The following is a 25488-nucleotide window of genomic DNA, read 5'->3' on the forward strand; positions in this document are numbered from 1 at the left end:
GGATGTGTGTCCAAGAATGCAACTGATTCTGGAGAGTAGTCCATGGTGAGTTTGATGATGGGATGTTGTTGGTGTCATCATGTAGTTGTTTCAGTGATTGGAAGAAAATATCATCAATGTATCTAGTGTATAGTGTCGATTGAAAGCCCTGTGCAGTGAAGAACCTGTGCATGAAGATGTTGGCATATTGAGATGCAAATTTGTTCCCCATGGCTGTTCCATGTGCCTGGATGAAGAACTGGTTGTTGAAGGTGAAGACATTGTGGTCTAGGATGAAGCAAATGAGTTGTAGAATTGCATCTGTACACAGCAAACTACCCAGCCTTCAGGAGAACAGTGACCACAATACCACACAACCCTGCCACAGCAGCCTCTGCAAGACGTGACTGATCATTGACATGGATGCCATCATCTCAAGTGGGAACATCATATACCAGGTACACGATACATACTCTTGCAACTCGGCCAACATTGTCTACCTGATACGCTGCTGGAAAGGATGACCTCTGGCATAATACATTGGAGAGGCCATGCAGATGCTACGGCAACGGATGAATGGACACCGCTCGACAATCACCAGGCAGGAGTGTTCTCTTCCCGTTGGGGAACACGTCTGCAGTCAAGGGCATTCAGCCTCTGATCTTCGGGTAAGCGTTGTCCAAGACGGCCTTCATGACAACGCAGAGTCGCTGAGCGGAGACTGATAGCCAAATTCCACACATGAAGACTACCTCAACCAGTATCTTGGGTTCATGTCATACTATCTGTAACCTCCACGACTTGCCTGGGCTTGCAGAACCTCACGAACTGTCCTGGCTGGAGACAATTCACACCTCGTTAACTTGTGCTTAACTCTCTCTCCACTCACATTGTCTGCATCTGTAAAGACTTGCATTCCAACCATTGTCTTGTGACTGAGTTTGTGTCTATATATGCCCTGTTTGTGAAACAAATCCTGCACTGACCTGATGAAGAAGTGGTGTCCAAAAGCTTGAGCTATCAAATAAAGCTGTTGGATTTTAATCTGGTGTTCTGAGACTAATCACTGGACCTCAACACTACACTTGGTTTTGATTTCCACTGTATGATGCCACAAGAGGAAGAAATAAGGTATAAGGAAATAAAATAACCTAGGGGACATCTTCGCACTGGGACAAGGAGCCAAGAGGATTATTGTTGCTCTCGTACACAAAACCTTTAATCATAGAATCTCAAACAGTGCAGAAGGATGCCAAAGAACATAGAAAAACTACAGCACAAACAGGCCCTTCGACCCACAAGTTGCGCTGATGATATCCATACCTACTAGGCTTACCTATAACCCTCAATTCCATTAAATGCCATGTACTCATCCAGAAGTCTCTTGAAAGACCTACCAAATTTACCTCCACCACCATCGACGACCATTCAGCCCACTGACTGTGCACCAATTCTCCAAAAGAGCATCTTACCCATACCCACTTCACTGCCCATTCACTATGTCTAATTCACCTAACCTACGTGTCTTTGGACACTAAAGGGGCACTTTAGCATGGCCAATCCACTGAACCTGCATATCCTTGGACTGTGGGAGGGAACCGATGGAAATCCACACAGATATGGGGGAATCATGCAAACTCCACATTGACAGTCACCCAAGGAGAGATTCGAACTTAAGTTCCCAGCGCTGTGAGCTGCAGTGCTAGCCACTGTGCCGCCCTTTAAATGAACCTAATTCCATTACAAGGCTAGGGTGGATGCAAGGACATCCACAAAATTATAGGAAGTCACGGGTATACATGGAAAATACGTACAGAAATTACTCTGTCAGTGTAAAAACAGGTAGAACAACAGTGACAGCCTATATTTTTCAGCCAGCTTGGAGAAAGACCACATTCTTCATCTTAAGTCATCAAGTCAAATAAAATACTGAATGAGAGTGTGCATGTTCTGGCAGCAACCTTGCAGTTGGCTTTGAGAGGTACCTCTTTTATACTGTTAGCCCATGACAGCAATGTATAAGTGGAGGTAAGTTCACTTTCAATGGTGGATCGCCTCCTGCTGATAAATATTATTTTTGAGTTTTTTCCCCCTGGGGTTTTGCTGAGTAGGACTTGATTAGGTTGATTGATAGCAAGATCAGGTGACTGAGTGGAGCTAAGATTGCACAGACAATTCAAGCTCCCTCTGCTATTTCGACCTTTACAGCAAGGTTGCTTTCTCTGTCTCTTTTTTTCTCTCTCTGGACTTAGAGATTGGAATCTGCCAGGAAGTAGATCTTCCTCTCTGAGATGCTGCTGTTTGGAGGTGGATCTTTCTCTAAAGGTTACTATTTGAGAATTTGAAGGCAGGTCTGTCTGGATCACTATCCGTAGGTGTTAAAAGGCTGGAAATCTAGCATCCACATGAGCATATTAGTTTTTGGTGCTAACTGGTTTTGTAAAAGGGGTTTATGTCTATGGGGCATATTGCATAGATTGGAACTAAACAGATTGCTAGTTGTTAAGAATTATACCTTGTCATGGTTAAGTATTTCAATTAGTAAAAGTTATAGGAATTCTGTTTGTTATATTTTAACCGTGTTGTTCAATAAAGTTTGTTTTGATGCAAGTTTCCTCATGGGTCAAATGAATCATAGCTGGACTGGAGTATCTTATGCTTACCCTAATGCCAAAAGCAAAAGGGAAAGTAAGGGTCGAGGCTATCTTCATAACATACCTTGGAATTTCTGGTCTGGGCCCTAACAATTGTGCTAAAAAACTCAACTGGTTCACTAATGTCCTTTTGGGAAGGAAAACTGTCGTCTTTACCTGGTCTGGCCTTCACATGACTCCAGACCCACAGGAATATGACCGACTCTTAATGCCCTCTGAAATGACTCAATTGTAAGGGCAGAAATCACTCTACTTTTACAGCAACAGCTATGAAACTAGGCAGACCACCCAGCATTGACCAAGGCACCAGAAATGACAATAGCAAACCCAGTCTTGCAAAGTCCTCCTTAATAACATCTGGGGGCTTGGACCAAAATTGGTAAGTTGACTCACGGACTAGTCAAGCAACTGCCTCATATAACCATACTCAGAGTCATACCTTGCAGATAATATCTAAGACACCACCAGCACCATTCCTGGATATGTTTTGTCCCATTGCAGGACAGATTCAGCAGAGGGATCAGCACAGTGGAGTACTGTTGGGAAGAAGTTGTCCTGAGATTCCTGAACATCAACTCTGGACCCCATGAAATGTCACAGTACCAAAAACAGAATGTGTCCAAACGTAGCAAGACCTGACAATATCCAGGTTTGGGTTGACAAGTGGCAGGAAACATTTGTACCACACAGTGCCAGGCAATGACCATCTCCAACAAGAGATGATCTAACCATCTCCCCTTGACATTCAATGCCATTGCCATCACTGAGTCCCCAGTGTCAACATCCTGCAGGTTACCATTAACCAGAAACTGACTTGTACAAGCAAAATGAATAGTGTGGCTACAAGAGCAGGTCAGAAGGCTAGGAATCCTGCAGTAACTCACCTCCTGACTCCCCAAGCCTGTCCACCATCCATAAAGCACAAACCAGGAGTGTAGAGGAATACTCCTCACTTGCGTGGATGCGTGCAGCTCCAATAACACTTTAGAAGCTTGACACCATCCGGGACAAAACAGCCCACTTGATTGCTACCCCTTCCAGAAACATTTAGTCCCTCCACCATTGACAAACAGAGGCAGCCATGTGTACCATCCATAAGATGCACTGCAGGAACACACCAAGGTTCTTTCCAACCCCAGAACCATTAGCATCTAGAAAGACAACAGCAGCAGATACATGGAAACACTACTGCCTGGGGGTTTGCTGTTAGGTCGTTCACCATCCTGACTTGAAAATGTCACTGTCGCTGGATCAAAATTCTGGAACTTCTTCCTTAACAGCACTGTGGGTATACCGACACCTTAGGGGCTGCGGCAGTTCAAGGCAGCAGCTCACCACCACCTTGTCAAAGGGAACTAGGGATTAGTAATAAATGCTAGTCAAGCCAGCAGCACACACAAAGAATGAGGTATCAGTAGGGAACTGACAGGGACTTGCAAGCATACTTTTTTTTAATTTAGCTGTTTATTCCTATATTCCTTCAGCAGAATTGTCCATTCTGCGCAATTATAATTACAGCGTCAGCACTGTCGAGCAACGTTCCCTCTAATTTGTGTTTTTCATTTACAGCTTGTTTGTTGCACTGCGCAATTCTTCTAAGATTGCAGACATCTTAAAGCAAACATTGCCTCTGCATAACATGTTTGTTGTATGACGCATTTTCAGTTGCTTCACGGCTACACGTCCATGCATAACAACTGTGACAACATTTCAAATATACCTCAAGGTAAAATTCCATACATGTACCTTGGTTGTTGAGATGAACTATGTGATACTATCTGAATAATCTGAGGGAGGGTATTCATTTTGATCTCTTCTTAGATGGAAGAGTTCAAGAGTCTGATGACTTAGATAATCTGAATACCTGCAATTTTAGAAACCTAAGACAATGTAAATCAAGTCTTTCTATTATCAGTGCAACACATGATGGAATAGCACTGAAAGGCTTCCTTAAAAATTCTTTCAATATCTTTCTTTCGAAGTAGTTAGTAATTGAGCTTTAACTGGGAGTATGTAGTGGTGGAGTATCTCTTCCTCTTGAGCTTTACTTTGGTATCTACCTGGAACTGTATTTAAGTTTAATTCATTTGGCTACTTCAATATGAAGGTGAAAAGCACTTTGAACTCTGGCACAATTGAACCAACACTGGATGATCACTGAACATAAGCCTACACAGATTAGTGACTAATTCTGCAAAACATTAATACCATGCAAATCATCATAAAATACTAATTAACCAGAAAATCCATTGCTGAGAGTTGACATTGCATTCCCTACCTCGACTGGAGCTGGTGATATCTTTCAGTGCAGAATTGGAACCCAAGGTTTGTTATGGCTAAGGGAATTAAGTTTAGATATACTTTCATTCAGTGCGACACCACATTTATTGAAATTGCTGTATCGTGCTGCTGTATAGAATTTACCACTGGGTTTACATTTCGAAGATTCAAATTTAAATAAAAGATAACAGAAATACGTTGCCAATATCAGTCACTGGAAAGGTTAAAGCCAAGAATTAGAACTGGAAGCTAGCACTAACCAGAAGTCAAACTAAGATGAGCCAAATCATTTGGTGAATCAATACAGGAATGCAACAAACATCTGTAGTGGCTATAAAACATTTTTTTGCAAAATAAAACTTCATCAGAAGTTTATAAACTTGCAAATCTTTATAACTACATTATTTTCAATGTATAAACTTGCTATTCTGAGCAAGCAGACCCAAGCAAGCAAGAAATGATGCAAATGTGAAGGGCAGCTGAGAAAATTGAGTCATATTTAGGGATTGGCCTAGAGCATACTGCACAGATCACATGATTGACATGCCTTATAAAGATGACATTCCAAATTAATTGCTTTGGCCTGACTCCCAACAAGACAATGCAAACTATTAACTGTATGCAAAATTTATATGAAATTGAACAATTCATAAATCTGAAGATACAACATGCATTTGAAAATATAACATGAATTTCCAGATACAAGTACTGTCTAATAATGAATTTGAACTGTTACAATACTTCAACTAACACTTTAATCTAGGCGTTACAAGAACTCTAAAATAAATATTCTTAGTACTCACCATTAGTGAACATTGCCCCCTGTGGGAAGGAAAGCTCGTGACTGTGCTCTGCTTTACAAGCATACATAGCTTTGGCTTGGCTGTTTCAAAAAAATAATATCAATCAGAAAGCACTTGCAGACTATTACCAGTAAGTAGATCATTTCTTGCTATTAACAAGATAGCTATGAGAAGTAAATATAATACACAACAAATCCTACAGTGCTTTTCTAAATAAAGTACACCACTTCATCACATACTGCAACAGCTCTTTAAATCAAATTTGAATTATTAGAATGCCAATGTGTTAAGTGCAATTATCTCAAGTATATTTGCGTGTCTTCTACTGAATACTGTGCACAGACTGTGAGTGGAGCTAGAAGCTTTGAGTTTGATGGATGATCAGTGACAATCTTCAAGTCACTGACCTCCTTCCCCCATCAATTCCTATTGCAGAGTGGCAGCCGGACCCACCCCATCCATCAGGCCCCACCCCCTATGGGCCTGCTAACTTCCCCCACCTCCACTTCTGCTGGCCTTGATTGCCCCTCCTTAACTCCAGCGGAGTCAGGATGCCAGCTCCCTGCAAGTGGAGAGCTATAGTAAAACCCACTGGAGTGAACCGCTTTTGGGGGGAGAAATGGGGGGTGTGGGGGGAGTGACAAGAGGCTAGCAGGCCTGGTGATTTCACAGCTGACAGCGCTGGAAATCTGGCACTGGGAGACGCACATTGCCTGTGGCGCCCACCATGGAGACCGTGAATTGGCCTCCAATAGAGTCTCCCAGCCGCTGTGCTAAAAAAACCAATGCAGTGGGATGGGAGAATCACCCCCCTTTCTCTATATTGATGGTATAATAGAAACAAAACATTATTCACCTTTGCAGTTACAAACATCAATTTCAAAATTGGTATTTCAAGGTTTTACTCAAAAGATTTGGTATTTCCACTTCTGAATGGCAATTTGTCACATTTCTTAGTACAATTGGTTTATCTATCAGTTTACTTATTTAGCAAAATATGCTGTCAGGTGTCAACAATGTAAAGGCGTTGAGACGTAAAAGCAAATTACTGTGGATGCTGGGATCGGAAACAAAAACAGAACAACAGGAAATGCTGGAAAATCTCAGTCAGTCTGACAGTATCTGTGGAGAGAGAACAGAGCCAAAGTTTCGAGTCTGAATGACACTTAGTCATAGTTGAAGACAATTAAAAAAGGATGAGATTTATTCAGTTGTGGTGCAGTGGAGTGGTGGGGGGGGGATTGCAGAATAGTGGACCTGCGATAGGTGAAGGCAAGGAAGTGATTGACAAAAGTGATATGTCATGGGCAAAAAGACGAAGGGATTGTGAATGGTGGTGAACATAGCTAAGAATGGTGACGATGGTGGCACATTAAGAGATCAGAATGTGTAAAGAGCAGAATGAAGGTAAGCAGTGTGTCAAAAGACAATCTGAAACAGTTAACAGACGGCGATAGTAGGGAGGGAGACATTGGTAAAGGAAAAAGGATGGAATTCAGGATTAAAAGAGGAGAAATTGAAAAACGGAAACAATGGAAGTAAAAATAAATAGAAAAATATTAAAAAGAAATTTAAAAAATAATAAAATAAAAAAGATTATGCAAATAGGGTAAAGGTGGAGGTGAGAGTTCAAGGTCTGAAGTTGTTGAACTCAATGTTAAATTCAGAAGGCTGTAAAGTGCATAATCAGATGATCAGTGCTGTTCCTCCAGTTTTTATTGGGCTTCACAGGAACAGTGCAAGCTATGTGATCAAATTTAGATGTTGTTTGCTCTGATCCTTCTGATTGACTGCAAGTGTATCCTAAGAAAGTTTATTTTAGTCAGTTTAAAGGAAGTAGGTATGAAATTCTTGGAACTTCTAGCTGTCATTGTGCAACAGGGAACTGAACAATCATATTCATTTGAACAATGATAGAAATGGAGTCCCAACTTGGAATTTGTTTGAGGGGAGGTGTGTCAGAATGAACTGATATGGAGTAAGGAGATGACAAAGAACAGGGAGAGATAAAAATGTTACTATAAACTGGGAGGATTAGAATATCTTTGTTATAAACTGGGAATTGGATGAGTTAGTGTTTCTGTGAACTAGATCCAGAGGAATAGGGTGCCTCTATGAATTTGGTTAGGAGTGAGGGGTTAATTAATACTGGTGTCCAGAAGTATTTTATTAAGAAGTCATATGATGAATGCAAGTGGCACTCTATTAGTTACAGCTTGCCAATCTGAAAAATAAAATGTTTGTCTCATTTAGTGCAGCATTTCTTATCTGGATAGACACATGAACAGGTGGGGAATAGAGGAATACATGTGGTTGGTCTATATAGGACAATGTGATTGGCGCAGGCTTGGTGGGCCATAGGGCCTGCTCCTGTGTTGTACTGTTCTTTGTTCTCTATTAACTATGGTCATAGGTTATAAGCAAGAGAACCTCAATTATTCCAGTTGAACTTTAGACAATGACAATGAACACAACGTTAATTATTCACAGAAATGGTTACCTGGATCTTCACGGAAATCACTTACTGTTTCAAAAGATTCATGGTAAATAGCAACAGGTTGTAAAAAATGTTATACAAATACAGATTTAGAATATATAAAGTTAAATTCTTACCGTCTGGAGGAATTTTGTTTCGGAGTACCAATATTTTCAAACAGTTGAGCTCTGGATGCAACCCTGGAAGGGGGGATAAATAATTCAACGAATCAAGATAATTAGAAAGGTTGGTCTTTTGATATGACTAATTTAATCAGAATTCACCCTTTCTATATAATAATGCATGAAAGTCCATAATAAACCATCACAAATGGATATATTCTTTAATATATGAGGACCAATAACATCTGTTTTTGTCTAATAAACAGAATAATCTGAAGAAATAAAAGCTTGGAGTGTATTTTCTGTAATTCTCCTTCTATTTAAAAAAGTACCTCTGTCTGTTAGGATACCTCTTTATATTTTCACCTGACATGGAGATCTACTATTTTCTATCTTTATTCTTACCCTCTCACCCATTTGTTCCTCCAGCCAGCCCATCCCTATTAAATACCCTATCAAAACAGGAACATTCATCAATGGTAAGAAATTATACAGTATTTTATGGAAAGTTTAATCCTCCCTGCTCATGACTTTTTTCTTGATTCTATTTTCAACAAATGTTCTTTCAGCTGGTTTTGTAAGACCAATGCAAGCATCTGCTTACTTTTAATGAATTTTTCCAGTTCAAGAAGTGCCAAATAAATACCGTTCTACCAGTCACTTCATTGTGACATCTATCATTTATCTATATCCATAACCCCCTCCATTACTACAAACATTCAGATCTCTTCACTTCTCAAATTCTGGCCTCTTGAGCATCCACAAATTTCATTGCTCCATTACTGCTGGTGGTGTTCTCTGTCGAACCCCTGAGCTCTAGAATTCCCTCCTTAAACCTCTTTGTCCTCCTTTAAGAGGCTTCTTAAAATTTTTCTTTGAGCAAGCTTTCCCAACATTTACTTTTGTGGCTATATAAATGTAAGTTGTTAAATTCAGTGAAACTTGTAGATTAGGGATCCCTAAAGGACTCATGTCAGCTACCCTTATTTGCAGGCGTCCTTATTTTCATCACAGTTTTTGTATGTAGAGAAAAAACAGAAAGTCAAATATTCTGAGATTGGCTGTAAGTCCTGCAGCGTTCCTCGTTCCTTCTTTCTTTCAGTCTCAGCTGGAATCATGCCCAATTTTGAAGTCTTGTCTGTGGGATGTAATTTCAGTTTGTTAGGTTTCCTAGTTTCTAAACATTTCACCCTTCTTCTCCTTTGATGGAAATAAGTCCTGATCCTGGGTTCTACTACATAGGCAGCTTGCAAAGAGGAGGTGGCTGCTCTTGGAGCACAGTACTTGGCAGATTGCATCTAAATTGAAAAAGGTTAACATCCTTCAGAAATCTATCTGAGACCTTCTTCCTCCATCTGCAGCAGCTGCTAATTTTGAAGTGCTCAGGGGTGGGAAAGATGTTAACAGCTTACCAGTCGCTGATGTACTGGTGGTGAGGGATTGCTAACTCTCTTTGGAGGCAGTAACAAAGGCTTGATGATGTGATGTCTCTAGATGTTATTGGATTTATACTAGAAAATTTGGGTCTCCTGTAGAAGAGAATTTTTATTTTTGGTTTTGTGCCAACAGTTGTCATGTGAGAATTTCTAAGAACTTGTAGGAAACGTACAGAATGCAACTGATCACTGAGATTCATCTCTCTCTCTTGCATAACAATGTGGAACACAATAAAAGGGAGCACAATAAAACTAGCAGAGAACAGGCACTTCTGTTGAGCTTTAAAGATGGTGATCAACTATGACAGAGCCTGCTACAGACAGCATCATCAAGAACGTTGAAGGTAACGGAATGTCCCCTCTTTATGCCCCTTTTCAAATCACCAGCTTCCCTTTCTGATTTTCTGCTTTCAGACATAGAAGAACTGCTCTCTATCCAGTCACAACAGTATCAGAATGAAGGGAAAGTGCAAAATACATCATTAAAGAAGAAACACACTCATTTGTTCCGACAGCAGTCATCAGCTCAGATTCTGGCATTATTCATACTTTGGAGGCAAATACAGAATTGCATCAACACTTGATCAATCACCAGTCCATGTGCTGGAGACTAAGGTAATATACAAATTCTGCTATCAGGGACTCAGATGAGAACTTTGATGGAATGACATATGGGAGAATACTGATGAGTATGTACAGAGATGTTTGCTGTATTGATAAGTCCATGAGACAACCTGTTGTCACCATAAATGAGCATGAAGCACCTGGTTCCAATGTGGCAAAGAACATTGCACAGGACTTGGAGCTTATCCTTTTCAGAGGCAAGTGGTAGCCAACTCTTTGGCTGTTTTTGTAGACCCAGCTGTGATGCTATGTCAGTGGGCCACTATCTCAACTTCCACTTCAGCACTGGAGGAAGCCAGACTCAAACTGCTGTCATGACTGTGCATTTCAAAGTTCAAAAGAGCATGCAGGTTTTTAAAGCAGTCCAGCAATGTGTCCTCCAAAGGATTATTAGGTTTGCTGAAGCATACCTCAGTGAAGTGGGACTGGCACTATAGGATTCAAACCCATTGTTCTTCCTTTAGATTGCAGCATTTGTGCTCCCGCCCCTGCACTAAACAGTTTTCTTTCTGTTGTCTCTCAGCCAGCCAGCCAAAACTGCTGCCCATGCCAAGATAATGCAGCTCGAGGCTGGATTCACAAGACCAAGCATTGCTCAAGGACATGCTGGGTGGCCAACTGCACTATCCCCAGTGAAAGTAATCAGGCTTCCACCAGCCATCTCCAGCCACATAAGGTAGCAATGCATAGAGGCACCAAGCCAGGCAACACATCTAAAAGAAAGACACTAAAGGAATGCACAAGGGTAAAAGTTCATTTATGTTTGTATCATTCGATATATCATTAGATAAACATGTTATGAAAAGATTTATGTTGATGTTTTGTTATTGAAGGATCTTGATAAAAATATCCTTCAGATTTTGGAGGGGGTTCCAGATGGATAGGAAGATGGGTAATGGTGTCATGCTGGTACAGAGAAAAAGAGTATGAGTAGGCACTTAGAGGTAAGGGAAAGGAAGGGTGAATAAACACTGTGGGAAATCCAGAGGTTCTCTTCCTCCTTCTCCTGAGGTGGCCTCCCAATGCCTCACCATAAATGAGTACGAAGCACCTGGTTCCAATGTGGCAAAGAACTTTGCACAGGACTTGGAGCTCATCCTTTTCAGAGGCAAGTGGTAGCCAACTCTTTGGCTGTTTTTGTAGACCCAGCTGTGATGCTATGTCAGTGGGCCACTATCTCAACTTCCACTTCAGCACTGGTAGCAAAAGCTGCACCCTCATGACAGAAATGCTGAATATGCCACAGTAAATCAGCATGAAAGGAGAGAAGTGTAGGAATCACCCAAGAGGTCTAGGCATTGGAACCGTTGCTCAAGCATGTCAATAGTCCATTGATCCATAGAAAGGTCAGTGCAATTCCTTCCAGAATCCCTATAGTGCAGAAAGAGACCATTTGAGTCTGCACCAACTCTCTGTAACCCTGTGCATTCACCATGGCTAATCCAACCAACATACACATCTTTGGTCTGTGGGAAAAAAAAATGAAGCATCTGGAAGAAACCCACAGAGATGGAATGTGTAAACGCCACACAGGCACTCAAGGCCGGAATTGAACCTGGGTCCTTGATGCTGTGAGGCAGCCGTGCTAAACACTGTGCCAGCGACATAATATCTCTGGTGACAGCATGGCTTTCAGTATACAACAGTTGCCGAGAGATCGGACAGCAAGGTGGGGAGATATAGTCATCAGCAACATATATAGGGTATATCACTCTAGTTCACCAGGGAGTAGGGATGGCAAATGGAATATTGACAGCAAGTGGAATATTGACCTTTATTTCAAAGGGATTGAGTATGAAAATGGAGATGTTTTGATGAAACTATATAAGGCACTAGTTAGATCACGCTTGGAATACTGTGAACAGTATTGAGCCCCTTACCTAAGGAAAGCATTAGAGGCAATCCAGAGAAGGTTCATTAAGTTGATCCTGGTTGTGGAAGGATTTTCATACTAAGTGAGGTTTCAAAGGTTAGGACTATACTCAATGGAGTTTGGAAGGACAAGAGGCATACTTATTGACACAGAGGATTGTTAGGCAACTTGACAGAGCAGATACTGAGACATTGTTTTCCCTTGTGGGAAAGTCTAGGACCAGAGGGCAAAACCTCAGAGTAAAGGGTCACCCATTTAAGACAGAGCTGAGGAGAAATTTCTCCTCTGAGAAGCTAGAGAATCTGTGAACTTCTTTACTGGAGAGGGCTGTGGAGGCTAGGATATTAAGTATGCTCAAGGTTGAGATAGGTTTAATCAGTTAGGGAATCAAGGATTATGGGGATAAAGTAGCAAAGTGGGGTTGAGGATTATCACATCAGATCAGTCTTGATCTCATTGAATAGTGGAACAGACTCAATGGGCCAAATGGCCTACTTCAGCTCCTATGCTTTATGAACAATCAAGCAGATGTTGTGCCTGTTATTGTGTGAGCTTGCACATCGTGCAGCACAATGGAGCCCAGCTTCATGGCCAAAGTGTGCATCAGTAGTCATTCAATGCATTATATGTTAGCTAGCAGTGTAAAGGATCTTTCAGAAAAATTGTACTTACACTGATCCAGGTTTCTGATAGCCATTGCTCGTTGATGTGTCTAGCCTTCGTCTAAGAGTTGTCTTTGGAGGAAGTGCTGGGTTGGATGCAGTTTTAGATGTATCTTTTAAGTCCATTGATGAAAGATTTTGAACAGAACTACTAAAAGTTCTAGTATTAGTACCTGGGAAGAATTTAGCAAAAACTCTTAAATTTATTTTTAAATTTTGCAATTTGAAATTTTAACCATTAACAAAAATGACCTATAAACTTACCATCTGTTGTAGGGAGAGAGGTTAGGGAAGTTGTTATTGATCTTTTAAGTCCAGTATATTTATAGGATCCCTCATTGCACAGATTTAATGGCTGAGGTGTCTTATCTATGTTAGTAACAGACAACAGACTCTGAGAATCTGCCTGACCATCTGTTTTAACCGTATCTTCACTGGAACTTGATTCTGGGCTTGTGGTCCAGACAATTGTGCCTTTTTGTCCAGGCAATGATGCAGGTGCTGACACCCATTGTATTCCACTATCTCCTATTTCCCTTTGCAAATGACGCTGAGAGGAACTCGTTTTTGAAGAACTGTTTAGTTCTGATGAATGAGAGGACAAAGATTCTATGCTTCCCATTGGTGTACTGTCTGGGCTGCTGCTGAAAGCATCACCTGGAAAAAAGGAATAACCATATAAGAGTATGTACAAATTCCATCCCAGAAAATAGAAAGATAATAGTACAAACATATGTGAATTTGATTGCAAATATATGATTAGTGTTATGAGATACAAGAATCTTTTCCAAGTATTCTCAAGTATGGCACATCTTTCATTGTTAAGAAGTGGAAATGCTCCCTAACCACTTCAATTATTTCTCAAACCAGTCACTCCACACAGCGACCCAAGGCCAGAATTGAACCCGTAGTGCTATGCGGTAGCAGTGTGCTGTCATATATAGTAATAATATGTAATATATTAAAAGATAATATATGTATTATTGTTAATACATGAATTGTTACTTGAAGCCACAATGAATCTTCAACTTTACTACACTGGAGATGAGGAAAAAGGTAGTTAGCTGTCAGGAGATTGCAGTTAAAGCAGAAAGAGGGTAACAGTCGAAGCTATGAAGAAACAGGTACATATGCCATATAAAAATGCCTTTTATCAGAAAGAATGAGCCATTTAACTCAGAAGTGGAAACTGGAATATACTGAAAGGCCTTGTCATTTCTTTATAGCTAATGAGATCACAACGAAGGAAAGACAAAGGTAACATGACTCACAGTCTGTGGCCTACAAGCTCACAGCCTGCTGAGAAATGTAACATCACTTGACTCTCCAGACAGAAAAGGGCCAATTCTCCCAAAGCAAAACCTAAGTGCCCAACGGGTGGCAAAGTGGGAGATTTTCCTGCCTGTTTTTTTTTAAAGAGGTACTCAGTTGAATGAATTTCCTGTAAGTGGGGCAGGGCCTCTTCCTGCTGGAGAGGCTGAAATCAATGCACTGAGTAGGCCACTGTGCATGCTCCAATCTGTCAGTGGGGAGTACACCAATAACACCCCTCAAGCGCCAGCCTCCTGATTGCTTTCCAGGCCACTCCAGCCCCCCCTCCTCCTCCCACCAGTTGCAGATTTCCTAACCCACCTGCCTGATCATCAGTCTCCCTAACCCTCCCCCCAACCCCCCTGTCCCATCCCAATCACTGGGCTACCCAACACACCCTCTCCCCCACCACGGGCCAACCCCAATTGCAGCTCCCCCTCCTATGGTCAACCCTGACCCCACCCCTCCATCCCATGACGAGCCCCAATCTTCCGTCCCCCCCCCCCCACATGTGCAGTCCCAATCTTCCTTCCCCCCCCGCATGTGCAGCCCCAATCTTCCGTCCCCCCCCCCGCATGTGCAGCCCCAATCTTCCGTCCCCCCCGGCATGTGCAGCCCCAATCTTCCGTCCCCCCCCGGCATGTGCAGCCCCAATCTTCCGTCCCCCCCCGGCATGTGCAGCCCCAATCTTCCGTCCCCCCCCGGCATGTGCAGCCCCAATCTTCCGTCCCCCCCCCGGCATGTGCAGCCCCAATCTTCCGTCCCCCCCCCACATGTGCAGCCCCAATCTTCCGTCCCCCCCCGCATGTGCAGCCCCAATCTTCCGTTCCCCCCCCCGCATGTGCAGCCCCAATCTTCCGTTCCCCCCCCCGCATGTGCAGCCCCAATCTTCCGTTTCCCCCCCCCCACATGTGCAGCCCCAATCTTCCGTCCCCCCCCCCCACATGTGCAGCCCCAATCTTCCTTCCCCCCCCGCATGTGCAGCCCCAATCTTCCGTCCCCCCCCGCATGTGCAGCCCCAATCTTCCGTCCCCCCCCGCATGTGCAGCCCCAATCTTCCGTCCCCCCCCCCGCATGTGCAGCCCCAATTCTCCGTCCCCCGCTGCATGTGCAGCCCCAATCTTCCGTCCCCCGCTGCATGTGCAGCCCCAATCTTCCGTCCCCCGCTGCATGTGCAGCCCCAATCTTCCGTCCCCCGCTGCATGTGCAGCCCCAATCTTCCGTCCCCCGCTGCATGTGCAGCCCCAATCTTCCGTCCCCCGCTGCATGTGCAGCCCCAATCTTCCGTCCCCCGCTGCATGTGCAGCCCCAATCTTCCTTCCCCCCCCGCATGTGCAGCCCCAATCTTCCGTCCCCCGCTGCATGTGCAGCCCCAATCTTCCGTCCCCTGCCCGCATGTGCAGTCCCAATCTTCCATCCCCCCCGCACGTGCAGCCCCAATCTTCCAACCCCCCCCACATGTGCAGTCACAATCTTCCGTCCCCCCCTGCATGTTCAGCCCCAATCTTCCATACCCCCCCGCATGTGCAGCCCCAATCTTCCATCCCCTGCTGCATGTGCAGCCCCAATCTTCTGTCCCTCGCTGCATGTGCAGCCCCAATCTTCCGTCCACCCCCCCCCCACATGTTCAGCCCCAATCTTCCATCCCCCCCCAACATGTGCAGCCCCAATCTACCAACCCCACGAATGTGCAGCCCTGATCTACCACCTCCCTCGAATGTGCAGCCCCAATCTACCACACCCTCTGCACGTGCAACCCCAATCTATCCCCTGCATGTGCAGCTCCTATTCTTCCCCTCCACATCTGCAGCCCTGATTGCCCTCCTCCCTCCCACTTTTACTGATCCTTAATTCAGAGTGCACAGTGGGTCCCCTCCCATCACCACCAATCAGCCCCATCCCTTAAGGCACTTTTGTATCTCTCCTCTCTCACCTTAAACCTATGCCCTCTAATTTTAGATTCCCCTATCTCTGGAAAAGTTATTGACTTTCTAGCCGATCTATGCTCTTCATTATTTTATAGGCCTCTATAAAATCACCCCTTAAGTCTTCTATGCTCCAGAGAAAAAAGTCCCAGTCTATCCAGCCTCTCCTTATAACTCAAACCATCAAGTCCCAGTAGCATCCTAGTAAATCTCTTCTGCACTTTTTCTAGTTTAATAATATCCTTTCTATAATAGGGTGACAAGAACTGTTCACAATATTCCAAGTGTGGCCGTATCAATGTCTTGTTCAACTTCAACAAGATGTCTCAACTTCTGTACTCAATATTCTGACCAATGAAACCAAACATGCTGAATGCCTTCTTCACCACTCTATCCACCTGTGATCCCACTTTCAAGGAGCTATGAACCTGTACCCCAAGATCTCTTTGTTCTGGAACTCTCCCCAGTGCCCTATCATTAACTGACTAAGTCCTGCCCTGGTTCAATCTACCAAAATGCATCACCTCACATTTATCTAAATTAAACTCCATCTACCATTCGTCAGCTGACTGGCCCAATTGATCAAGATCCCATTGCAATCTGAAATAACCTTCTTCGCTGTCCACTATGCCACCAATCTTGGTGTCATCTGCAAACTTATGAACCATGCCTTCTATATTCTCATCCAAAATCATTAACATAAGTGACAAATACCAGTGGACCCAGCACTGATCCCTGAGGCAAACTGCTGGTCACAGATCTCCAGTTTGAAAAATAACCCTCCACAACCACCTTCTGGCTTCTGTCATTGAGCCAATTTTGTAACCATTTAGCTACCTCACCCTGGATCCTATGAGATTTAACCTTATGCAACAACCTACCATGTGGTGACTTGTCAAAGACCTTGCTAAAGTCCATATGGACGACATCAACTGCACTGCCCTCATCTACCTTCTTGATTATCCCTTCAAAAAACTCAAATTTGAGAGACAATTTTCCACTCTCAAAGCCGTGCTGACCATCCCTAATCAGACCTTACGTCTCTAAATGCCTGTACATACTGTCTTGCAAAATACCTTCCAACAACTTACCCACCACAGCGTTGCATAGCCTTCAGGCATAGGGGATACTGCTGGCATTGATTGGCACCCATGCCAACACTGAAAGGTTGGCGACTGTGATAGAAAGCCTGGGGCAGGAAATGGTAGCCATCGGTGGCAGGGTCCAAGGCATAGCCAAGTCACTGAGGATCATCACTGAGGGGCTCCAGAGCTTGGTCCAGACTCACAGGGCTATCACCAAGGGCTCGCACACCATGATGCAAATGCTGTTGGCCCTCCAGGACTGGCAATGGCAGGTGACACAGAGGCTTCTGGAACTCATCCACCTGCCCCACTATCCCATGGAGTATACCAGTAGCCCACTGGCACCCCGAGGGAGAAGCCTCTGTCGGAGCCTTCCACCCAGTAGACCACGACCAGCTTCAGCCTTTCTCAACCCCTCCTTCCTGACACCAACACATCTCTCAGGCAGCGGGCTGAACAGAATGCCGCAGCATCTGCAAATTACCTGAAAACCAGCCAATGCTCCGGGCCTGCAGGGGACACCTGCCAAGGGCATCAAAGGCCACAAGGCACACAACATAGCTGAACCTCTGATGTGTAACCTGGGGGGTGGGTTTTGACTTCTTGTCTCCTGCTAGCTACTCTGCCACCACCCATTATGAATCCCACCACAGGTGAGATGGGAGAATTCCACCTTAAATTTGAATCTTCAATGCCTGTCACTGGAAGAAATATCCCTATAGAACTCTGTTGAAATTAACTGTGACAGGGCAAAATAAAAATGTATTGACAGATATCAAAATATCAGCATCTGTAGAAACTGGATATTGTCAAAAGAACATAAAAAAATGAGTAGGAGCAATCCATATGACCCCTCCAGTCTGTTCTGCCATTTAATATGATCATGGTTGATCATGATGTTCTTTATTTGCAACCAAGGGATACAACCTCTCAGTGCCTATCTTGCCAAGCCCCTTTAGAAACCTTCATGCTTCAATGAGGTCACCTCTCTGTCTAAACACCAGAGAGTTTAGACCCAATTTATTCACTCTCATCCAAGGAACCAATTCAGTGAACCTTCACTGTACTGGCACCAAGGCAAGTAATGTAGTGCCTTAAATATGGTGACCAAAACTGCACAATGTACTCAAGGTCTGGTCTCACCAAAGTCCTGTACAATTCTAGCAAGAGCTCCTTATTTTTGTAAGTTAATCCCTTTGCAATAAAGGCCAATGTGACATTTACCTTCCTATTCATAAACCTAACTGTTGCACCTGCATGCTAACTTTGTGTTCTTTGTATGAATAGAGCTATGTCCCTTTAAACATCAACAGTTACAAACTTCATGCCTTTTAAAAATATTTTGCATTCTGATTCTATCAAAGTACATATATGGGCTATTTCCCCAGGTTGAAATGGTTGCTACGAGAGGACACAGATTTAAGGTGCGGGGAGGGAGGTTCAGAAGTGATGTTAGGGGTAAGTTTTTCACTCAGAGGGTGGTGAGTGAATGGAATCGGCTGCCGTCAGTGGTGGTGGAGGCGAACTCGCTGGGGTCTTTTAAAAGACTTCTGGATGAGTATATGGGGTTTAATGAGATTGAGGGTTATAGATAGGTCTGTAGGTTGGTAGGTGTTGATGTGATCGGCACAACTCGTGGGCCGAAGGGCCTGTTTGTGCTGTAGTGTTCTATGTTCTATGTTCTACATAGCCTCACACTTCTCCACATTATACTGCATCTACCACCTTGTTGTCCACTTATCTAACTTGCCCATTCCCTCCCTAACTACATCTCACAAACTCACCCCCAAAACGTCTGTGTGACCGATATTGCACCTGAGCATGTTGATTTGATTTATTGTTGTCACATGTATTGGTATATAGCGAAAATTATTGTGTCTTGCGCACTGTAAAGACAAAGCATATCGTTCATAGAGTACGTAGGGGAGAAGGAAAGGAGAGGGTGCAGAATGAAGTGTTACAGTCACAGTAGGGGGAAAGATCAACTTAATACAAGGTAGATTCATTCAAAAGCCTGGTGGCAACAGGGAAGAAGTTGATCTTGAGTCGATTGGTATGTGATCTCAGATTTTTGTATCTTTTTCCCAATGGAAGAAATAGAAGAGAGTATGTCTGGGTGTGTGGGGTCCTTGATTATGCTGGCTACTTTTCTGAGGCATTGGGAAGTATAGGCGGAGACGATGGATGGGAGGCTGGTTTTTCTGATAGACTGGGCTGTGTTCACAAAATTTTGCAGTTGCTTGCAGTCTTGGCCAGAGCAGGAGCCATACCAAGCTATGATATATCTGGAAAGGATGCTTTCTGCTATGCATTCTGCACACACTGACAAAGCACTTAACTTGCTTAACATACCCCCACCAGGTTAATAGATTACGTGGTTTAACGAAATATCACTAGAAGCAAAGATGACCAAATTAGTGGCCTCCAGGTCCCTTGCAGCAGAACATGGATGGCAGCCTGGTGTCTGGCCTCGCACAAGGATGAGTGATGGTTCCCCTGGATCTGTTTCGGCCTCATTACTAATTCTTTTTCTAATTCTTCTCGACCTTCCTGAAGATGGTGAATGATCAATGACAGCGCAGCTAACATTTTCTGGCGTGGCAGTCATGGGATGAGCCAGAATAACTGTTCCAGCTCCTTCATTCACAGGCTTCCTCCCTTCTGCTTTAATTATGAAGCAGCAATTATGGAAAAGACAGAGATATTACAAAAACAGATAGGGTTGATAGAGCAAACTATTCCTTTTGGTTGAGATGAGGGTACATAGTCCAAATTTTGAGCCAGGCCTTTCAGGAATGAGATTAGAGTCACGGAATTAGAGGAGTTCGTTCGGACCATTGTGTCTGCACTGGCTCTCCAAATGAGCATGATGACTTAATGTCATTCCCCTGCCTTTCCCTTTACCCTTGCATATTGCTTTTATTCAAATAATTACCTAATGTTCTCTTGAACATCTTGATTGCATTTGTCATCACACATTTGCAGGCAGCATATTTCATTTGCTGCGTGAATAGATTTTCTCACATCACATTTGCTTCTTTTGTAAATCATTTTTAATCTGTGGCCACTCATTCTCGATCCTTTTACAAGCCAGAACAGTTTCTCCCTATATCTATTCTGCCCAGAGCCCTCATGATTTTGAGCATATCCATGAAATCTCATCAGAGCACAGTCTCAACCTCTCCAATGCATCCTAACTGAAGTTTTCCACTCCTGGAACCATTCTTGTAAACCTCTTCTGCATATGAGGACAAAGAGAGCTGATAAATAATTTGGTATTTATTTTCTACTATACCATCAGGAATCTCTTCACATACATCTATCATGTGTAGCTATTCAGAAAAGTTTTGAGTTTGTGGTTTGCATTTTTCAAATGAGGTCAGTTTTTTTCATAAAAATGGGCATAGCTCTTTAAGAATTTGTCTGTGTTGTGCTTACTGTCTGCATCTGCCAGACACAATGTTGGGCTGTAGATGCCCCTTGGTCTTCTTGGGCCAGTTGACAGGCAAGTTGCCTTGCTTCTCCTCGATCCAGATCTCTGCTCAGGTTGAGGAAGAGGAACATTCGGGTCAGGTAGAGTATGGAATATCTGTGAATGAAGGAAACAAAACATGCATTGTGAGAACATTAAACAATATGATAATGTTTAGAAATGGAACTGAAATAGAAAATAAGCTGCTTACATGACACTCAGCAACAAATTATTCAATTAACGATTTTTAACAAAGATCAAGCTAACCTTAAAATAGATCAATTAGGCATTACACACAGACACACCCATGGCCATAGCTGCAAACATAGACACACCCACAGAGACCATTTGACTGATAATGGCTCTTCCATATCCTAGCTGGAACAATCAAACAAATTTCATTGTCTCTTATGTATCTTTCTCTGCTTCAAATGTTTAACTATTTCACCCTTGCTCAAGTGGCCCATGTGGAAAAGTAATCTATTCTTAACAACTATCTTGATAAATCTCTCCCAAATTTTCCACTTATATTCTGACTGGCCATTTAGAATTGTCCAATGCTCACTGCGGCGACAAATACCATTATGGCCACTAACTCTTGCAAGACCACAACAGGCTTTGTGGCAACAAGATCTCAGTTTCAGATCTTCCCTGCAATCCCTTCCCCAGTGACATAATCAGTTCATGCCCTTTAATTTAAAAATAGACTGTAATAATTATTACCATGTATTCAATATATACACAAATAAACATGAAGCATACAATGTGCAAAGCCAATAATCAAAACAAATCTTAAAGCCCCGCCACTGGTGCTGTTGCTCTCCATTTCAGGATAGAACAAAGACATTTTTACATAATTGCATTGGATATTATCAATACTGAAGGCTTGAGTAGACAGATGTTTGATTTATAAGCCAGTTAAGGATAAAGGGGGGACAAGCAGAAAAGTGATCTAAGATAGTAGTCAGATTAGCCATGATTTTACTGAATGACCATGAGACTCAAGGGGCTATGTGGCATACTTTACATGTTATTTCTTATGAAATTAGATCAGTAGAAAGGTAGAAGGCAGAAAGAATATGAAACAAGCAGAGGGGCTGCTAATGTGAAATAGTTCTGTTTTATTTTTATACATGACCAATGGCAATGAACTACTTAAAAAAGAAACAGCTAGCTTAAACAGTACCTTTTCATAATTCTCTATCAGAATCTCAACCACAATGTTCTGAAATTTAATGTTCATCATAGCTGCTACAGTTTCCTCTTGGGATCTCATTAGTGTTGGTCCAAAAATAACACCCAGGTTGGAAATAGTCATTAGATTCTTTTGACTGTGAGTGGATACTCTGTAATTACATAAAATGCAAATGTTCACTTATTGTATTCAGATGTGTTAATAAAGTCATATTAACTCAAAACAGGCACAAAGAAAATCTAAATCTGTAAGAGCTGTCGGAATGATAAGGTTGAAAGAGACCACTACAGTTCATCTGACTACACAGTACCTTTCAATCGCTTTCTCTGCCAAATATCTACCCTATGTTTTTCCAAATACAATCCACCTTCACTGACTTTCTGAATAATTTGTGTCACATATTTACCATTATCTGTGTAAAGAAGTTACATCAAGCCATCTGCTCCCATATCAATTTTGGGCTGAGCCTACAAGTTCATTATCATTGCTGAGATTTATGATTTATCCCTCCGATTCAACTCCCCTATGATATTGTTTGCTTTTACCTACTGCTTCCATATGGTGAAATGAAAGATGGTCTCAAAGAGGTATGCATGAGTACATCCTATATTATCCTATATTACGTCCTGTGCACAATTACTAATCAGCTGTACTTCCATTATTTATTAATCTTCCAAGATCCTTTCCCCATCTCAACTTCATATTTTTCTGCTATTTTTCAATCTCATCTATTCAGTTCCTTCCATATTTGGTTCATCGGTTTCACTTTTACAGTTTAATTGATGCATAACAATTAAGCAGACTTGAGTTGTTCTGAATCCTCATATGTTCCTCCAAAGAATCAAAAACTGATGAATTAATTAAATATTGAATTTGGTGCACTTGCTTGTGATATTTGGTGCATTAAGAATAATCTATCATAATTATCTTATCCAGAATAAGAATTATGGACTTCCGATAAATCCCCTATTGTAACCGAGCCGTTTAGTTTTGCTACTTTCTGAGATTGCAGCTTCTTTCTTGAAACAATTTGCCCTCTCCGTGCCAGTGCAAGATCCTGCCAGATGTTAACCATAGACTTGATTTGTGCATTGAAAATAGATGTGAGCAAGTAATTTGTGGGCATCTCTCCCCTTGGGGCAATTGGGTGGCACAGTGGTTAGCACTGCTGCCTCACAGAGCCAGGGACCCAGATTCAATCCTGGCCTTGGGTGATGTCTGTGTGGAGTTTGTACATTCTCCCCAGGTCTGCATAGGTTTCCTCCAGGTGCTCCAGTTTCCTTCCACAATCCAAAGATGTGCAGGTTAAGTGGAGATTGGCCATGCTAAATTGTCCCTTAGTATCCAAAGATGTGTAGGGTAGATGGATTAGGCATGGTGAATGTGTGGGGTTACAGGGATAGGAGGGAGGAAAGGGCCTGGCTAAGATACTCTGCCAGAGAGTTGGTGCAGACTCAATGGGTTGAATGGCACTGTAGGGATGGGCGCGATTAGATTTTTTTTATACATTCCAGGTCATCTCTGTATGGCATGAGTAATTCAGCTCTATCACGTTCCCTCTTTTTCTTTTCACTGCTGTTTTTAATAAACTCATTTATTTTGCAGGTGGCTCAAAAGAATAGCATATTTGCTGAACTTGAAGCCTGTAGTACATCAGACAATTCTATCGTTTTATCTGGATATCATTCTTTACTTTTCCTGGCCTAGACCATATTTTAATTATTTGAAAGATCCCTGATTCAATGGCCAATTAATTAATTTTATCGGCAGAGATGCTACATTGAGAATCCATTGAGCAGACACTCCCATCTTTGATTACTGTGGAGCAACAGGGACTTGAGGCATATTCTTGTATATTTCAAATGAGAAGAGATGTAACTGTGATGCTCTTCAAATGAATAGCCTGCTGGCATTCATTAGCTTTAATGCTCACACTTGTATAATGGTCACTTTGGACAGAATCCTTCATTCTGCAGTCTAAGTCAGGAGGTGGAACTGAAAAAAAGTGAGTTTTTCTTGCTGGAATGCAGGTCACATTTTGTTTAACGATTGTGCATGGATCAGTTCATTAGCTATGCATGCACAGGGAAAATGGCAAGTGTTGCAAGGGGGTCATAAAGACTGGGCACCTTATTTAAAGGGCACCCAGACAGGAATTCATTGCCTGCAACCCAGGAGCATAACTGTTCTTGTTGTTATTCGCGCAACCTTGGGAGATGTCTTTGCACACATAGAAATCAATTGGTGCTATCAGTGATTCTCAGACCAAGCAACAGGTAGTCCACATTTCAGCTACACTTCACTGCAGGTTGTCCTACAGGTTGTCAAGAAAATGCAGGGGGTTGTCTTTCCCAGAAATGAAAAAGGAGGCCCTCCTGCCAAACCAAAACAATCTGAATGGAGGTTGTAATGCAGATCAACTCTAATGGCACCCACAGGGTGCCAGTGTGTAAAAGAATGAACAACCTGCTGTGCTCTGCCAGGAGTCAGGAGAGTACATAGCCATGAAGGGTCATAAATATCTCATGTAGCCATGGTCATGTCACTCAATGCGTATTCCTGTATGCAGCATAAAACCATGCACAGTAAAAGAGAGTATTCCAGATGGCAGGTGGAGTCCTGACCCCCTTTGAGAAGGAGGCAGCTGAATTAGTGGGGAAGTCGAGGAATGTGCCTGTGCTGAAGGGGATGTTGGATTTGCCCAGCCACCATTAAGAATACCACCCATCTGATCTTCTTAACTGGACATTCAGCAGTAATGATTTTAACGTAATTGAGAAAAAGGAATATAGAGTCAGCTTTTTCCTGGAAACTGTTCTACAGGTCTATAACATTTGTGACCTCAGAAGGCCTACTCCTATCTTTGCTCAAGGCCTGCCCTGCATCCACCTCATGATGGAGAAGGTCATCCTGCTGACCATAGGTTAGTTTTGATATCCTTTATGCAGAAATGCTTGAAGACTGGAAGCCATGTATACGCAATGCCCTTCACTCAAAGTGATAGAGAGCACCATAAACTGAGACATCAGCCTTAAACTCTCGACTTGACATCATTCACAACCCCTCCAAATTCTCATCTGCCAGGGCACTCCACCCGGGACACTGGAGGATCAATTACAACTTAGGAAGAGCAGTAGATGTGGTTTATATGGACTTCAGCAAGGTGTTTGATAAGGTGGCCCATGCAAGGCTTATTGAGAAAGTGAGGGGGCATGGAATCCAAGTGGACATTACTTTGTGGATTCAGAACTGGCTGGCCTACAGAAGGCAAACAGTGGTTGTAGATGGGTCTTTTTCTGCATGGAGGTCAGTCACCAGTGGAGTGCCCCTTCTGGGACACTTGCTCTTTGTGATTTTTATAAATGAGCTGGATGAGGGAGTGTAGGGATGGGTTGGTAAGTTTGCTGATGACACAAAGGTTAGAGGTGTTGTGGATAGTGTGGAGGGATGTCAGAAGTTGCAGCGAGACATTGATAGGATGCAAGACTGCGCAGAGAAGTGGCAGATGGACTTCAACCCAGAAAATTGTGTGATGGTTCATTTTGGCTGGTCAAATAGAATGACAGATTACAATATTAAGGGTAAGACTCT

The 25488-nt window shown here is 42.8% G+C and overlaps 1 protein-coding gene across 2 annotated transcripts in view; it reads right to left on the reverse strand.

Moving 5' to 3' along the window:
- arhgap42a (Rho GTPase activating protein 42a) overlaps window positions 1–25488 on the reverse strand; it is a 314844-nt gene that overhangs the window by 6511 nt on the left and 282845 nt on the right. For both annotated transcript variants that reach the window (XM_080196954.1, XM_080196952.1), the window contains 6 exons: window positions 21889–22048; window positions 20669–20819; window positions 13174–13566; window positions 12920–13082; window positions 8330–8392; window positions 5717–5796 (listed from right to left, as the gene is read on the reverse strand). In XM_080196954.1, the coding sequence (XP_080053080.1) occupies window positions 5717–5796; window positions 8330–8392; window positions 12920–13082; window positions 13174–13566; window positions 20669–20819; window positions 21889–22048 (1010 nt within the window). The remainder of the gene's footprint in view (window positions 1–5716; window positions 5797–8329; window positions 8393–12919; window positions 13083–13173; window positions 13567–20668; window positions 20820–21888; window positions 22049–25488) is intronic.

Source organism: Carcharhinus amblyrhynchos, chromosome 10 (assembly GCF_965287045.1).
Source record: "Carcharhinus amblyrhynchos chromosome 10, sCarAmb.v2.hapA, whole genome shotgun sequence".
Taxonomy (NCBI): Eukaryota; Metazoa; Chordata; class Chondrichthyes; order Carcharhiniformes; family Carcharhinidae; genus Carcharhinus; species Carcharhinus amblyrhynchos.